Below are 18,691 nucleotides of genomic sequence, written 5' to 3'. Positions count from 1 at the left end.
CTGCCGCCGTAGGCTCACCCCACATTCCATACCCCTCCCTCCTCCCGGCCTGAGTGAGCCAGAGCCCCCGAATCAGCCGCTCGTTTAACCCCCGCCTGTCTGGGTGAAGAACAGAAGCCAGAGGATGACCTACATGCAGAGATGGGGCCAAATCCAAAGCTGAACCCCAGGAGCTGTGTGAACAAAGAAGAGAAAAGGGAAATCTGTGCAGCCCCAGGAGCAACGGATTAAATCTCCACAATCAACTTGATATACCCTGCACCTGTGGAATACCTCAATAGACAGTGAATCATCCCAAAACTGATGCAGTGGACTTTCAGAGCAACTGTAGACTTGGGGTTTGCTTTCTGTGTCTAATTTGTTTCTAGTTTTATGTTTGTCTTAGTTGACTATTTAGAGCTAATTATCATTGGTGGATTTGTTTATTGATTTGGTTGCTCTCTTCCTCTTATATGTATATATATATATATTTTTTTTCCTTTTTCTCTTTTTGTGAGTGTGTATGTGTGTGCTGCTTTGTGTGAGTTTGTCTGTATAGGTTTGCTTTTACCATTTGTCCTAGGGCTCTGTCTGTTGTTTTTTTTAGTATAGTTTTTAGTGCTTGTTATCATTGGTGGATTTGTTTCTTGGTTTGCTTGCTCTCTTCTTTTTTTTAATTAATTACTTTATTATTTTATTTTAATAATATATTTTTTAATTTTAAAAACTTTATTTTTTTAAAATTTTTTCTTTCTCTCTTTTTTTTTCTTTTCTCACTCTTCTTCTGAGCTGTGTGGCTGACAGGATCTTGGTGCTCTGGCTGGGTGTCAGCCCTGAGCCTCTGAGGTGGGAGAGCTGAGTTCAGGACATTGGTCCACCAGATACCTCCCGGCCCCTCGTAATATCAGTCAGTCAGATATCTTCCAGAGATATCCCTCTCAACACTAAGACGCAGCTCCACTTAGTGACCAACAAGCTGCAGTGCTGGACACCCCATTGCAAACAACTAGCAAGACAGGAACACAACCCCACCCATTAGCAGAGAGGTTGCCTAAGATCATAATACGGTCACAGACACCCCAAAACACATCAGCAGACACGGCACTGCCCACCAGAAAGGCAAGATCCAGCCTCATCCACCAGAACACAGGCACAAGTCCCCTCCACCAGGAAGCCTACACAACCCACTTAACCAACCTTACCCACTGGGGGCAGATACCAAAACAATAGGAACTACGAACCTACAGCCTGTGAAAAGGAGACCCCAAACACAGTAAGTTAACCAAATGGGAACACAGAGAAATACATAGCAGATGAAGGAGCAAGGTAAAAACCCACCAGACCTAACAAATGAAGAGGAAATAGGCAGTCTACCTGAAAAAGAATTCAGAGTAATGATAGTAAAGATGATGCCAAATCTCAAAAGTAGAATGGAGAAAATACAAGAAACATTAACAAGGACCTAGAAGAACTAAAGAGCAAACAAACAATGATGAACAACACATAAAATGAAATTAAAAATTCTCTAGAAGGAATCAATAGCAGAGTAATGGAGACAGAAGAACGGATAAGTGACCTGGAAGATAAAATAGTGGAAATAACTACTGCAGAGCAGAATAAAGAAAAAAGAATGAAAAAAATTGAGGACAGTCTCAGAGACCTCTGGGACAACATTAAATGCACCAACATTTGAATTATACGGGTCCCAGAAGAAGAAGTTAAAAAGAAAGGGTCTGAGAAAATATTTGAAGAGATTATAGTTGAAAACTTCCCTAATATGGGAAAGGAAATAGTCAAGTCCAGGAAGTGCAGAGAGTCCCATACAGGATAAATCCAAGGAGAAACACGCGCCAAGACACATATTAATCAAACTATCAAAAATTAAATACAAAGAAAAAATATTAAAAGCAGCAAGGGAGAAACAACAAATAGCATACAAGGGAATCCCCGTAAGGTTAATAGCTGCTCTTTCAGCAGAAACTCTGCAAGCCAGAAGGGAGTGGCAGGACATATTTAAAGTGATGAAAGGGAAAAACCTACAACCAAGATTACTCTACCCAGCAAGGATCTCATTCAGATTCGATGGAGAAATTAAAACCTTTAAAGACAAGCAAAAGCTAAGAGAATTCAGCACCACCAAACCAGCTTTACAACAAATGCTAAAGGAACTTCTCTAGGCAGGAAACACAAGAGAAGGAAAAGACCTACAATAACAAACCCAAAACAATTAACAAAATGGGAATAGGGACATACATATCACTAATTACCTTAAATGTAAATGGATTAAATCCTCCAACCAAAAGACATAGACTGGCTGAATGGATACAAAAACAAGGCCTGTACATATGCTGTCTACAAGAGACCCACTTCAGACCCAGGGACACATACAGACTGAAAGTGAGGGGATGGGAAAAGGTATTCCATGCAAATAGAAATGAAAAGAAAGCTGGAGTAGCAATCTTCATATCAGACAAAATAGACTTTAAAATAAAGACTATTACAAGAGACAAAGAAGGACACTACCTAATAATGACCAAGGGATCAATCCAAGAAGAAGATATAACAATTGTAAATATTTATGCACCCAACATAGGAGCACCTCAGTACATAAGGCAAATGCTAGCAGCCATAAAAGGGGAAATTGACAGTAACACAATAATAGTAGAGGACTTTAACACCACACTTTCACCAATGGACAGATCACCCAAAATGAAAGTAAATGAGGAAACACAAGCTTTAAATGACATTAAACAAGATGGACTTAATTGATATGTATAGGACATTCCATCCAACAACAACAGAATGTACTTTCTTCTCAAGTGCTCATGGGACATTTTCCAGGGTAGATCATATCTTGGGTCACAAACCAAGCCTTGGTAAATTTAAGAAAATTCAAATCATATCAAGTATCTTTTCCAACCATAATGCCTTAAGATTAGATATCAGTTACAGGAAAAAAAACTACAAAAAATACAAACACATGGAATCTAAAAAATACACTACTAAATAACCAAGAGTTCACTGAAGAAATCAAAGAGGAAATCAAAAAATAACTAGAAACAAATGACAATAAAAACACAATGACCCAAAACCTATAGGATGCAGCAAAAGCACTTCTACAAGGGAAGTTTATAGCAATACAATCCTACCTTAAGAAACAAGAAACATCTCAAATAAACAACCTAACATTACACCTAAAGCAATTAGAGAAAGAAGAACAAAAAAACCCCCAAAGTTAGCAGGAGGAAAGAAATCATAAGGATCAGATCAAAATTAATGAAAAAGAAAAAAACAGTAGCAAATATCAGTAAAACTAAAAGCTGGTTCTTTGGGAAGATAAGCAAAATTGATAAACCATTAGCCAGACTTATCAAGAAAAAAAGGGAGAAGACTCAAATCAGAATTAGAAATGAAAAGGAAGGAACAACTGACACTGCAGAAATACAAAGGATCATGAGAGATTACTACAAGCAACTCTATGCCAATAAAATGGACAACTTGGAAGAAATGGACAAATTCTTAGAAAAGCACAACCTTCCGAGACTGAAGCAGGAAGAAATATAAAATAAAAACAGACCAGTCACAAGCACAGAAATTGAAACTGATTAAAGTCATTTTCATTCATTAAAGAAATTGAAACTGTGATTAAAAGTCTTCAGACAAAAGCCCAGGACCAGATGGCTTCACAGGCGAATTCTATCAAACGTTTAGAGAAGAGCTAACACCTATCCTTCTCAAACTCTTCCAAAATATAGCAGAGGGAGGAACACTCCCAAACTCATTCTACGAGGCCACCATTACCCTGATACCAAAACTAGACAAAGATGTCACAAAAAAAGAAAACTACAGGCCAATATCACTGATGAACATAGATACAAAAATGCTCAACAAAATACTAGCAAACAGAATCCAACAGCCTATTAAAAGGATCATACAGCATGATCAAGTGGGGTTTATTCCAGGAATGCAAGGATTCTTCAATATATGCAAATCAATCAATGTGATAAACCATATTAACAAATTGAAGGAGAAAAACCATATGATCATCTCAGTAGATGCAGAAAAAGCTTTCAACAAAATTCAATACCCATTTATGATAAAAATCCTCCAGAAAGTAGGCATAAAGGAACTTACCTCAACATAATAAAGGCCATATATGACAAACCCACAGCCAACATCCTTCTCAGTGGTGAAAAACTGACACCATTTCCACTAAGATCAGACCAAGACAAGGTTGCCCACTCTCACCAGTATTATTCAACATCGTTTTGGAAGTTTTAGCCACAGCAGTCAGAGATGAAAAAGAAATAAAAGAAATCCAAATCGGCAAAGAAGAAATAAAACTGTCACTGTTTGCAGATGACATGATACTATACATAGAGAATCCTAAAGATGCTACCAGAAAACTACTAGAGCTAATCAATGAATTTGGTAAAGTAGCAGGATACAGAAGTAATACACAGAAAACAGTTGCATTCCCGTATACTAATGATGAAAAATCTGAAAGAGAAATTAAGGAAACACTCCCATTTACCATTGCAACAAAAAGAATAAAATACCTAGGAATAAATCTACCTAAAGAGACAAAAGATCTGTATGCAGGAAAGTATAAGACACTGATGAAAGAAATTGAAGACGATACAAAGAGATGGAGAGAAGAATCAACATTGTGAAGAATCAACATTGTGAAAAGGACTGTACTACCCAAAGCAATTGACAGATTCATTGCAATCCCTATCAAACTACCAATGGCAGTTTTCACAGAAGTAGAAAAAAAAATTTCACAATTTTTATGGAGATACAAAAGACCCCCAATAGCCAAAGCAACCTTGAGAAAGAAAAACGGAGCTGGAGGAATCAGGCTCCCTGACTTCAGACTATACTACAAAGGTACGGTAATCAAGACAGTATGGTACTGGCACAAAAACAGAAATATAGATCAATGGAACAGGGTAGAAAGCCCAGAGATAAACCCATGCACCTATGGTTACCTCATCTTTGATAAAGGAGTCAAGAATAAACAGTGGAGAAAAGAGAGCCTCTTTGAAAAGCTGTGCTGGGAAAACTGGACAGCTACATGTAAAAGAATGAAATTAGTACACTCCCTAACACCATACACAAAAATAAACTCAAAATGGATTAAAGACCTAAATGTAAGGCCAGGCACTATAAAACTCTTAGAGGAAAACATAGGCAGAATACTCATGACATAAATCATAGCAAGATCCTTTTTCATCCACCTCCTAGAGAGAGGGAAATAAAAACAAAAATAAACAAATGGAACCTAATGAAATTTAAAAGCTTTTGCACAACAAAGGAAACCTTAAGATGAAAAGACAACCCTCAGAATGGGAGAAAATATTTGCAAATGAAGCAACTGACAAAGGATTAATCTCCAAAATATACAAGCAGCTCATGCAGCTCAATATCAAAAAAAAAAAACAACAATCCAAAAATGGGCAGAAGACTGAATAGACATTTCTCCAAAGAAGATATACAGATTGCCATCAAACACATGAAAGGATACTCAACATCACTTATCATTAGAGAAATGCAAATCAAAACTACAATGAGATATCACCTCACACTGGTCAGAATGGCCATCTTCAAAAAGTCTACAAAGAATAAATGCTGGAGAGAGTGTGGAGAAAAGGAAACCCTCTCACACAGTTGGTGGGAATGTAAATTGATGCAGCCACTAGGGAGAACAGTATGGAGGCTCCTTAAAAAACTAAAAATAGAACTACCATATGGCCCAGCAATCCCAGTACTGGGCATATACCCTGAGAAAACCATAATTCAAAAAGAGTCATGTACCACAATGTTCATTGCAGCACTAATTACAATAGCCAGGACATGGAAGTGTCCATCAAGTGATGAATGGATAAGGAAGATGTGGCACATATATACAATGGAATATTCCTCAGCCATAAATAGAAACGAAATTGAGTTATTTGTAGTGAGGTTGATGAACCAGAGTCTGTCATACAGAGTGAAGTAAGTCAGACAGAGAAAACAAATACTGTAGGCTAATACATATATATATATAGAATCAAAAAAAAAAAGTAGTTCTGAAGAACCTAGGGGCAGGACAGGAATAAAGACACAGACAGAGAATGGACTTGAGGACACGGGGAGGGGGAAGGGTAAACTGGGTTGAAATGAGAGAGTTGCATGGACATATATACACTACCAAATGTAAAATAGATAGCTAGTGGGAAGCAGCCGCATAGCACAGGGAGATCAGCTCCGTGTTTTGTGACCACCTAGAGGGGTGGGATAGGGAGAGTGGGAGGGAGTCGCAACAGGGAGGGCATATGGGGATATATGTATATGTATAGCTGATTCAGTTTCTTATACTGCAGAAACTAACACAGCATTGTAAAGCTATTATACTCCAATAAAGATGTTAAAAAAAAAAAGAATTTCCTCTACTATGCATAAAACAGTGAGTAAAGATCAAAGCCATCATATCCTTTGATAAATACTTTTTTGGATTTGGAGTATATAATCCTAGTTGTTTGAGTATAAAAACTTGCATCAGATTTCTAAAAGATCACCAGAGCTCATATTCGGGAATGTAGTGGTGTTCCGTATAATTGTGGTGCAGAGGAACAAGTAAGTGTACAAAGTCATGGTAATTCTTCTCTAAACAGCTAAGGCTTGCTCCAGAGCATCACTTGAGCTTTGGTTTGGTGTATGAGGGTACCTCCTGAGAGGTTTCAATTCAAATTAATCTTTTCAGGGCTTATTAGGGGACAGGCACAAATTCCTTGGGTCTGTCTTTAAGAGGCCCATAGATTGGGATGGAATGAGAATGTTGCCTTTGTCAGCTAATCTGGCCCCAGACCTTTTTCACTGGAACGGAAATATGTGCTGCCTCATATGTTGTGGGTCTCCTCCATGTGTTCTCTACAATATTGTGTGCTGGTTTGTTCCTTGTGGGATGTTCTTTCTTACTATCCTTGTTCTCATCTGTGCTGATACGTTATTCTAGCCTCTTATTTTCGCAAGAACATTTAAAAGAAAACTTTTCTTATCCTTTGTTAAAATTAATATAACCATGGGGGTCTTCTGTAGACTCTGGTTTATAGTTATGAGCCTGGCTAGGTTTTCTCCCCCACCTTTGGATGGGAAACCTGGAGTTGATATAAGTAAGTAATTGGAGGGAAAAGTTAGAGAACAACAATCTCATTTAGATAAATTTTATTCTTAACAAGCCATTATAGATTTTGATTTATACAAAAAGTATATATGTATATACTTAATCATCTTTCCCTTTCTTTCTCTGTTCTCCATGCTCTGAGTGTGTTTTCTAATTTGATTGGAAACTATTCAAGAGCAGTTGCTTCATGCTTAAGAATGAGTTAGGATCTAAAGTGAACTTGTTAGCTGGAAACTATAAATAGTTAAAATTTCCCTTGAAAATTCTTTAGGAGGACACCAGGTTGTCACAACATACTGTCTCTCAATATGTTGTATGCAGCCACGTTTTTCCTCCAAACTTGGAACATATCACAATTTCTGAGGGTGCACCAGATGAAATAGTTGGCTTGTGTTTAATGGCCATGTATATTTTTTTTAAAAGGGAGCTTAGTTTTAAACATTGGAGTCATGCAGTGCAGCAAGATTCTTAGTTTGTTATGCATGTAGTGATTGAAACAGATTAAGAGAGCATCATATTCTTGTTGCTCACCCCCATTCACTCTAGAGCATGTATTGAGTACATGAAATAGTGGGCAGAATCTCTAATATTACTGTTTATGTCTGTCTATGCCTTATTTTGGCCTCTTATGTTTGATTGATTCAAATAATTAAATGCACCTGTAATGTGATTCCACTACATTAACCAGTTGGTGGCAATAAAGTACAATAAAAGTAAGGAATACAAGTTCAATACGATTAAAATTTTCTTTAGGATTTACCATGAAAAAAACCACCCCATTTTGAAATGGCATAGTAGAGGATTATATATATAATGTTTTACATATATTAAGGCTATTAAGGCTGATGTTTTCTGAATTCTGATCTAAACAGTGTAAACTATATCACAACTTGATTTTTTAAACTTTTTAAAAATAAATTTACTTTATTTTTGGCTGTGTTGGGTCTTCGTTGCTGCACGTGGGCTTTCTCTAGTTGTGGCGAGCGGGGGCCGCTCTTCCTTGCGGTGCACAGGCTTCTCATTGTGGTGGCTTGTCTTGTTGCGGAGCACGGGCTGTAGGCGTGTGGGCTTCAGTAGTTGTGGCGAGTAGGCTCTAGAGTGCAGGCTCAGTAGTTGTGGCGCACAGGCTTAGTTGCTCCGTGGCATATGGCATCTTCCTGGACCAGGGCTCGAACCCGTGTTGCCTGCACTGGCAGGCAGATTCCCAACCAGTGAAGCCCACAGCTCGATTTTTTAAACTGGTGAATTAAAATATAAATATTTTAGCTTACTTTTTTTAATGATACGGTTTGTGGGCATATAATTTTATTTTAAGTATTGAAATTTTAAATTCTAATTTTTACTCCATTCATAGGCTACTCCGTCTTTTCAGTGTTTTTATTCCTTACCTACATTATATCCCTTTTACTTTTTTTTTTTTCTTCCTAATAATTACCTGGTATCCATGATCACCAACAAGTAATTGCTTGGCTTTATACTCACTAGGAAATATGGTTTGTCTCTTCTGGAGTTTTTGTTAATTTTTTATAATTAAAAATACTGTAATTATATTTTCCTAAAGTTGCTATCAATCTGTTAGACCCTTTTTAGACTTGAGAAACACAGGTTTGGAATATGGAGAATAAATCTTACAATTTTTTATGTGATACTTCAAAATAATGTGTACTAGAATTGTAACTTACTCATTATTGGTTAATATCATTTCACAAAGGGAAATGCATTACTGTTAAATTTTTATCTTCCCTATTTGAATGTTAAAAAGGGCAGTTAACTTCTTCAGGACAGTTCCTTTTTATCTGTACATATATCTAATCACTGTAAAGATTCATTCAGATAACCATAGTGGGGGGTACTTCAGGCCAACAGGAAAAAATTGACTTTTAGGGTTTCAGTCTTTTAGCAATTGTATTTGTTCTGAGGGATCTTTTTATGTGTGCATTTGTCATTTAGTAGGCCACGCTAAATGTGGAATAGAAATTACTGTGGTAACAATTGCTTTGCAGGCCAGTTTATCTTGATGAGCATTCACTGTGTCTTATATATCAGAAATTTTAACCATAAACATTATGACCTTGTATCTTTAAGACCTCCTAGGTGAATGTTTTTTCCTTTCCTTTGGATCTCAAATCCAGCACTTAATCATTTGCACCATTTAGGCTCCACTGTCCTCCTACTGTCCCTGTGTTATAAAGCCTTAACCCTCTATAATACCAACCTTCATTCCTTTGCCAGGTTGTTGCCATTCTAAATTTATGGTTTCCGGTATGAGATGAGCATTCATTTGCCACCTGAAAAATCCTTTTATGGTTTATTAATCAATTTCCTCTCATTTTTGGTGGTAAGGTCAAACTTTTGCCTCTGTCTTTAAAAATTCCATCTCATCTTCTTTTGAATAGTCTTGGCAGATCTCAAAGAAAATAGGAGTCATTTTGGTGGAACTCTCTTTTACCATATTTTTTCTCCCCCATTCACCTTCTGCTTCCCATATTAGAAACATATCTGCACTTTGACTCATCCATCCCTCCATGTTCATCCTTCCATCCAAGTCTTATCGCTAGAACCATGATTCTCTCTCCTGCATTCTCAGGGACCCTACTCCCCTAAGTCATAGTCTTTCTTCTGGTTATTCAACCTCTCTCTTTCTCTATTGGCTCTACTCTGATTATAGAATTGTGCTCAACTCTCTCCTGTATTTCTAAAAACTCTCAACCGCATGCATTTCGCTATTTCTTGCCTCTTCTTTTCTTTTCAACCAAGTTCCTTGAAAGAGTAGCTAGTACCCATTTTATTTCCCCGTTTCCTCCCTTTCTGTTTATCTTTTCTTTAAATAAATTTATTTTTATTTTTGGCTGCGTTGGGTCTTTGTTGCTGTGCACGGGCTTTCTCTAGTTGTGGCGAGCAGGGGCTACTCTTCTTGTGGTGCACGGGCTTCTCATTGCAGTGGCTTCTCTTGCTGTGGAGCACGGGCTCTAGGTGTGCGGGCTTCAGTAGTTGTGGCTCGCGGGCTCTAGAGTGCAGGCTCAGTAGTTGTGGTGCATGGGCTTAGTTGCTGTGCAGCATGGGGGATCTTCCCGGACCAGGGCTCGAACCCATGTCCCCTGCGTTGGCAGGCGGATTCTTAACCATTGTGCCACCAGAGAAGCCCTCCATTTATCTTTCACCCACTGAAATTTTCTTTCACTGACCGTTTTTTTTGAAACTATGTGTACTAAAGTCATCTAAGACTTGAGAGTGTCTAAGTACACTGGACTCTGTAGCATGACATTTGAAACTTTCTTTTTTCATGTGATACCACTTTCTTTATATGACAGCTCTTTGCTGATCTCTTAGGACTCTGTCCTTGGCCTTGTACTGTCTACTCTCAAGAGGTTTTTCGGGGTACATGGATAGGTTTCATGACATTCTTGCAGCCTCTGAAATGAATTACAAAATGTTTATATGTGTATATGTCTATTTTCTTAGGGAGAGGGTCCACAGGTTTATATATATAAATAATTTGACTTAAAGGAATATGTTCATCCATGATTTTAACTACGTTGAAGTGATAACACTAAATTCTGTACTTCCAGCCCAGACCTGTGATAGGAAGCCCCAAACTGTTTATCCCACTTGATGGCCCATGATCAAAACTTTCCAAAGCAGAATTAATCATCTTTCATCTTCCAGTATGCCCTCTGTACCCATACACTCTGCTGTTCTGCTTCTCCTGAACCAGAAATATAGGTGTCCTGCCCTTTTCCCCTTGATCTTCACATCCTGTCCCGTGAATTTATTCTATCTCCCCAATATAAGTATCTCTCAGATCCATCCTTTTCTGCCTTTCCCTGCCTCAATTGTATCCTCTGTCTCTCACCTGGTTTCTTGAAAAAACTTTCCAACTGGTTTGCTTGTCTTCAATTTGACCCCACCTTTCATCTGTTCACTACACTTATATTTGAGTCATTTCTGTACAATATGTTAAATTTTTTATCAGGATAAAAAATGCTTAAATTGAGACATGTTGTTGGATCTCTGCTTACATCTTTAGTCTTTTTTCATGAGTCTCCAAATGCACTATTATATAGGGATTTTTTAAGCAGTAATCTGTTATTTTAGTTTTCTTCTTTATATCTCTGCCTTGGAATAACCTTTTCTTCCCCACCAGGTCAGCTCATTCAAGTCCTTTAAATCTCAATTTCCTTCTTCTTATCTACCTTCCTTCTCACCCTCTTAGGTGTTTTCTCCCTTGTCTTCCTGCAGTTATATCTACACAATTATTGCAACTATTTTTCTTTCTTTTCAACAATACCGTAAACTTGTTATTTAGGGCAGCTGCAGTCATGCCAAAAATTTTATTCTTTTAATCTCTAGATCCTTGCAGTGTATCTAATATATTGTGGGTGATCTATAGATATTTGCTAATTAAATGAATAACCAAAGATTTAAAATTGGCTTTCTCATTTTGACCTTTATACATTTCAGATACCCTTAAATGTTGGTGATCTTTTTACTGGTACAGAATACAATGAGTTTTGAAGAATAGAGTTCTGTAAGCCTTATTTATACTCAGTGCCTAGCACGGTTCCTACTAGATAGGAGATACTCAAGTATTTGTGAATAAATGATTTATAGGTGACTATGAGGAAATGAGCTGTTACATTTTACAGTGTTGGTCATTTAACTGGAGGAAGAAAATAGATAAAACCAAATTAGAAAACTGAGTAATGTGCTTTACTTCATTTTTTGACAAGTATAATTCATACTGATGATTTTGATGAGCCCTCAGGAAGCTTTAGAGTTTCCTGTTCGTGCAGTGTATAACAGTGTGACCTCATTACCAGGCCCCATTGTTAGATCTCTTCTTAGAGTTTCAGTGTGAGCGGTATCTTGTTTTGTTAGGGTTTGTTAGGTTTGTGAATTAGAGTAAAAATCAATGAAATCTTACTGCCTGCTTTTTAAAGAGAGGGACAGGACATTCAGATTACTGTGAGATATGTCAAAATGATGAAAGTAGTGGTCCCAAATACTTGTTAATTCATAAGACCTTGCCTGAGGCAGAATAGCCCATATATCCCATGTCTCTTGTTCTGATTCTACATTTTGAAAGCACTAACGTGTGAGGTTAAAAAGTAGGTTCTGAGGCAGAATACTGTTCAGTTTAGTGTCAAGACCTTTCTTTAAAGACTTCTGACTTAATGTCAGTCATCATGAATAGTGTTCTTGTCTTTGAATAGAATTCTCTCAATCTAGATAGAGAATTTAAACTCCAGTGCCCTAAGGCATACATTGTATGCTTTACTTCTCAATGGATGATATTAGCTATGTTCCATCTGTAGGAGAATTGAGAAAAAAGTCATTCAGTTCACTTTCAGTAAGACCTTGCTGAGAAAGACTGCTGGGAAGCAGATTGTGCAGCCTAACTCAAGCCACCGAATTCTTAGTGTAGACGGAAACTCCTTGGTTACTATTGATTTGAGACAAAATTGAATGGTGACTTCAGAATAAAAGATACTATCTCTAAAACTGGTTCTCAAAGTATGGTCCTTGACCTGCTGCATCACTGGAGAATGTGTTGGAAATATAAAATTTTTGTGCCCCATCACAGTGCCATCTGATCTGCTGAATCAGAAACTTGGAGGTGAAGAATAGGGTGGTGGGGCTTAGCAATTTGAGAAGCCCTCCGGTGACTTTGATGCACACTAAAGTTTGAGAGTCTCTTTGCTGTCCACTGACTCCTACTTTCATTTCTTCTTTCAGATGCTCCAGAAAGTATGTTATCTAGTGTTAGAAAAATCCAGATGTGGTTCTCGGAATCATCTCATTTCCAGAAATGCTCTCCTAAATTCATTCCCAATGGATACTTGAAATTTGAAGTCAGCTAGCTAGGGAGTTTATTTGCAAATTGGATCATTTTACTTTTCTGATTAAAGTTCTTCAGTGTGGTGTGGATAATCCATCCGTTTTTTGCCCCAGCCATTCTCATACCATTTCCTTACAGATTTGTAATGCGATCATCTATGTTTTTTAATCTTTTGTGTTTCTGATTTCTAATCTAATTGTATTTTGCTCAGAAAATATGAGCTATATCAGGGGTCAGCAGACTAATTTGGTCACCCTGAGCCCAAGAATGGTGTTTTTTTTTTGTTTGTTTGTTTTGTTTTTTTAAAGAAAAAAAAAAGAAAGCAAAGATTATACAGCAGAGACTGCGTGTGGCCTGCCAAACCTAAGTATTTACTCTCTTTCTGCAAAGTTTGTTGACCCCTGATCTATATGATACTTATTTTTTGAAATTTGTTGAGATTTACTTTATGGCCTCGTATACATAGACCATTTAAAATTGTTACAAGTGTACTTGAAAAGAATATATATTTTCATATATGTTAGGTTAAATTTACTAATTTCACGGCTCAAGTTCCCTATTTTTTGTTGAATTTTTGTTGATTTGACCTATCAATAGTTAATCAATTATTGAACTTTCACTTTGATGTTGGACTTGTTACTTTCTTTTGGAGGTCTATTTGTTTTAATTATTTTGAGGCTATTCCATCAGGGCATGCAAATTCAAAAGTTTTATACCTTCTTAGTGAGCTGTATCTTTTATTATTATGTAGAGAAGTGTTTTTTCTTTTCCCCCCCCATCCCTAATAATACCTTTCGTTTTTAGAGTCTATTTTGTCTGATCTGATACTATTGATATAGCCACCAGCTACTTTTGGTTATTATTTAACCAAATATTATTATTATTTATTTGGTTATTATTTACCAGCTACTTTTGGTTATTATTTATAGGAGGATCTTATTCTATCTCTTAACTTTCAACCTTTCTCTGTCCTATTTTAGGTATAGCTCTAGTGTTTACTTGATTGCTGTTTAGTAATTCAGTCTGTCAATCTTTTGGGTGTCAAGATTAATTCATTTACATTTATTGTGAGTATCGATATATTTGGACTTGTTTCTCTTTGATCTACTTAATGTATACTTTGTCTAGTTGTAACAGCATACTGGGTTATTTCTTCAGATCTCTCAGGTCACCACTTTTCACTGTATTTAATCTATTGTTTAACTTATATATATTGATTGTTTTTAATTTAACAAGTATGTATTTTTATTTTTAAAAGTTATATTTTCAAATTTGCCTAGTCATTTTATTATTATTCATTATTTTTAAATTCTCTCTTATTTTGTTAAACATTTCATACAGCTATTTTATATCTAATTACACTAATATAGGAGCCAGAGATTTTTCCAAGTATTAAGCTTTGTAATAACTTCAAAGGGTATATGCAATCAAGAAGAGCAGAAACAGGGAGTGGTCTGAGACATCCTATATGTCCCCCTAGTTGTTCTTTCTTTCAGTCTCAGAATAGACACATGCTCTTTGGCCCAAACAATTAGTGAGGTCTCTTAATTGAGTTTTGTTGGTCATTTCACACGGTGAGAAGTGTTTGGGTTATAAAACATCTCTATTTTAGACTAGAGTAGGTTTTTATAAGCTCTGCACTATTGACATTTGGGGCTGGATAATTCTTTGTTGTGAGGAGGCTGTCCTGTGCCTTATAGTATGTTTAGCAGCATCACTGGCCTGTACCCACCAGAAAACAGTAGTACCCTCCCAACCCCCCAGATATGATGTCCCAAAGTGTCACCAGATATTGCCAAATGTCCCAACGGGGGCAGAGTCATCCCTATTTGAGAACTGTCCTAGGGACTTACATAGTTTATGTGACATTCTCCAGGCAGTCATGCCTTATAAACATTGTAGTTTTGTTGTAATAAGCTATCTTAAACCAGGATAACCCTCTAAGAGTATTCCATAGATGAGGACTCCCCTCATAGTAAATATAATTAGTCTATTTGCCAAAAGATTAGTTGTTTAGTTGTTAGCATATAAACAAGATTAGGTCAGATTACCTGACTTCTTTCTTTCCCTGGGAATTCTCCCCTTCCTCAGCTGCTCTAATTCTTTTCTCATTCTTCAGTCTCCCTGTTACCATGGTCTCCTTTTCTCCATTTTTCTTCCTTTTATTATTAACCAAATAGTTAATGAGTGCCAAAAATATTTTAGTACTGTTTTGTTTGTTAGGGGAGATCAGTGAAATGAAGGTCTTTTTTGTCATGAAGCTTACTCTTTTGGGGTAAGACAATATATAAATAAGTAAATAAATAAGAGAATGTCAAATATTAATTAGTGCCTATAAAAATAATTGAAATGTTGTACTATGATAGACAGAAACTGGGTAGCTGCCCTGTCTAAGATTGAGTGGTCAAAAAAGGCCCCATCTCAGGAGGCATCTTTTAAGCCAAGACATTTGTGTCAAGGAGTCAGCTGTATGAGGATCAGAAGAACATTCCAAGTAATGCAAATGCAAGTAGGTGGAAACATGCTTGATACTTTAAGAAGAGAAAAAGTCAGTGAGACTGAAAGTAAGGGATAATGTGAAATGAAATCAGTGAGTGTAAAATGAAATTGGAGAAAAGATGGGCAGGTGCTTTTATCTCTCTCAATATTATTGGCTGTAGTAATACAGTATTTGACACCTGTACTTAGGAATTGGTAGAATTCATTTGAAGGAATGTTATGGTAGTACCCACAAACAAGTGGGGTTTTTTTTGTCTGTTTCTTTTTCACCTATAAGCCAATGAATTATTAAATAAACTACTTGGGTAGAAAATGTGTCAGGAGAATTTTTCAACATTGGTAGCAATTGCTTTTTAACTAATTAGTTTCTTTTTTTCTTATACAGGCTAATTTGTTGAATTTGATTACCTCTCCCACCTCCTCTCTACAGATAAATATCATCTTGTTTTGTTTCAGTTTCAGGTTTCTCGTTGTATGGATCGCTGATTGAATAATAGATGGCTTTACCTCGTCTCACAGGAGCCTTGCGCTCCTTTTCAAATGTCACCAAACAAGATAATTATAATGAAGAAGTGACTGACTTACAGGTAAACTTTTTAGATGAAAACCATTATAAACATAAGATATGGGCAAATATTTGGCATTCTTTTTCTCAATTCTGTGTGCTTTTTTTTGTTTGTTTTTGGCTGCATTGGGTCTTTGTTGTGGTGCACAGGCTTCTCTCGTTGTGGCACACAGGCTCAGTAGTTTGGTGCCTGGGCTCTCTAGTTGTGTTGCGCAGGCTTAGTTGCCCCACAGCATGCAGGATCTTAGTTCCCCTGACCAGGTATCTAACCCGCGTCTCCTGCATTAGAAGGCTGATTCTTAATCACTGGACCACCAGCGAAGTCCTTGTGTGCATTTTTAAAAATTGAAAGTTTTACCTTTTTTGGTATTATACCAAGAAGAAGAATGTGCATATTGATGTTTGCTGTGGGAATACTTATCTTAAGCACTTATAAGTTTATTGTGAAAGAGAACAAATAGAACTATGATATTGAATCCTTTGTTAACTTTTCTGTTCCTAAGATACCTGCCTCAATTAATTTTGTAATTTAATCCAGTAATTTACCTCTAGATCATCTGAGTAAGTTTTCAGATCTCTGGTCAAATTCTTATCAAATGTGAATATTAATCTCTTAAACTCTGTAGCTGGTCTCATAATTCACTTCTGTCTTGTCCTTATAATTGGTTGTGGATGTAATAGGCCTTAAAGGTCCATGAACTGTGCATATGAAGGAATGAGCCATTTAATATAGTATATGAAGGAACTGGCCCTATGCTGTTTTTTAAAAAACAGCAGTCCCTTTTCTGACTCCTTATTTGACTCTTGTAGAATATTAACGTTGTTTCCTAGTAGGTTGGAATTTTATTGCTTAAAGCCCTTATGCAGTTTTACAATTAATAGCTTCACTGAAAGATTGATACTAGGAAAAAAAGATTTGTAACAGTCTTTAGGTAGATTTTTCCTCTAATGATGATACAGAATTTTGCTACACACAAAACAGTTAACCTTCTTTATGATGGGAGCTATTTTGCATTTTCACAGCAATTAAAATAAGGATATATTCTATACAGTTAATTAATATTGCTATCTTAAACTTGAATTATTTCCTCTCATCGCCTAACCAAGGCCCTTTACAAGTTATTTTTTATTTATTTATTTATTATTTTTTTGCGGTACGCGGGCCTCTTACTGTTGTGGCCTCTCCCGTTACGGAGCACAGGCTCTGGACGCGCAGGCTCAGCGGCCATGGCTTACGGGCCCAGCCGCTCCACGGCATGTGGGATCCTCCTGGACTGGGGCACAAACCTGCGTCCCCTGCATCGGCAGGCGGACTCTCAACCACTGCGCCACCATGGAAGCCCTACAAGTTATTTTATATAAGAGATGCAACAGGAGATTTTAAAATTTGAAAGTTATAAGGACAACATGCTCATCCCATGTCATTTAATTTATTTTTGTAGGCTTTTAAACACATTTTCCCCCTCTGAGGGAAGAAAGTGGCAGATATAATGAGCCTTATTTTAATGTAATTTTTTATCTTGGGAAATATTCAACATATACAAAAGAGAGAAAAGTAACGTGAAGCTTTATGTACCTATGACCCATTATAACAACTTAATTCAACTTAGGGCCAGTCTTATTTCATCTCTACATTTGCCTGTTTTCCTCCCCTTAAACCCAGATTAATTAGCTCCATTTCAGTTTAGAAAACTGAGGCAGGGAAGTAATAGTGAATTATGAAAGTAATAGGAATATTGTCAATAGAACCAAGAGGAAAATTACAGTTTTCTGTCAGACCTGCTACTTTTCATTTGGTCACAAGATGTCATGAAGTTTAATCAATGGATCAAGTCCAATGATATGAAGTAAAATTTTTATTGCTTTCTGTGTCAGTTCTTGAGAATGGAAAGATTTATAGTCTCAAGGAAAGTGTGTGTATAGATAAGAATCTCCTGGATGCCTAACTTGTTCTAGGATCAGACTTAGGAAAGCAATACTGATTTGAATATATTGAACCTGTCATAGGAGTCTTATTTTCTTTAAATGCCTTTCATCAAAAAGCATCACATAAAGTTCTTATATGCAGTATGGTTTAAGCTATGTTAAAAACGAGCAGGAGGGGGCTTCCCTGGTGGCACAGTGGTTGAGAATCTGCCTGCCAATGCAGGGGACACAGGTTTGAGGCCTGGTCTGGGAAGATCCCACATGCCGCGGAGCAACTGGGCCCGTGAGCCACAACTGCTGAGCCTGCGCATCTGGAGCCTGTGCTCCGCAACAAGAGAGGCTGCGATAGTGAGGGGCCCACGCACCACGATGAAGAGTGGCCCCCGCTTGCCGTAACTAGAGAAAGCCCTCGCACAGAAACGAAGACCCAACACAGCCCAAAACAAACAAACAAATAAAAAAAAAAAAAAAAAAAAAAAAAGAGCAGGAAAATGGAAAAGAGGTATGTGGGGTGTTACCAATTGTTATCTGGATGTTGGACATTTTGCTTTTTACTTTGCCATATGAAAGTTATTTCATAATGAGTATTCATTGTGATTAAACTGTAAAAAAGCTTTTTTAAAACATATCTTTAAACAAATGAGATTCTTTTAAATCACAGTTAAATAAAGCTCCTTCTGGTAGCTGTACATTTGGATGTGAGTGGATACAATTTTGA

The 18,691-nt window shown here is 37.0% G+C and overlaps 1 protein-coding gene across 7 annotated transcripts in view; it reads left to right on the top strand.

The window, feature by feature from the left end:
* The window catches only part of ASCC3 (activating signal cointegrator 1 complex subunit 3), a 337,033-nt gene that overhangs the window by 11,032 nt on the left and 307,310 nt on the right, over nucleotides 1–18,691 (top strand). For 5 of the 7 annotated variants that reach the window (XM_029223639.1, XM_029223642.1, XM_029223644.1 and 2 more), the window contains exon 2: nucleotides 15,939–16,069. In XM_029223639.1, the coding sequence (XP_029079472.1) occupies nucleotides 15,980–16,069 (90 nt within the window). In that variant the 5' untranslated portion in view covers nucleotides 15,939–15,979. Of the gene's footprint in view, nucleotides 1–15,938; nucleotides 16,070–18,467; nucleotides 18,476–18,691 lie in introns of those variants that run through there. The other 2 variants (XM_029223640.1, XM_029223641.1) reach the window with 2 other exon arrangements.

Source organism: Monodon monoceros, unplaced genomic scaffold, assembly GCF_005190385.1.
Source record: "Monodon monoceros isolate NGI ecotype Baffin Bay Population unplaced genomic scaffold, NGI_Narwhal_1 Super_Scaffold_15, whole genome shotgun sequence".
NCBI classification, from domain to species: Eukaryota; Metazoa; Chordata; class Mammalia; order Artiodactyla; family Monodontidae; genus Monodon; species Monodon monoceros.
Note: the sequence above shows the minus strand (reverse complement) of the source record. Positions and strands in the feature narration are given on the sequence as shown.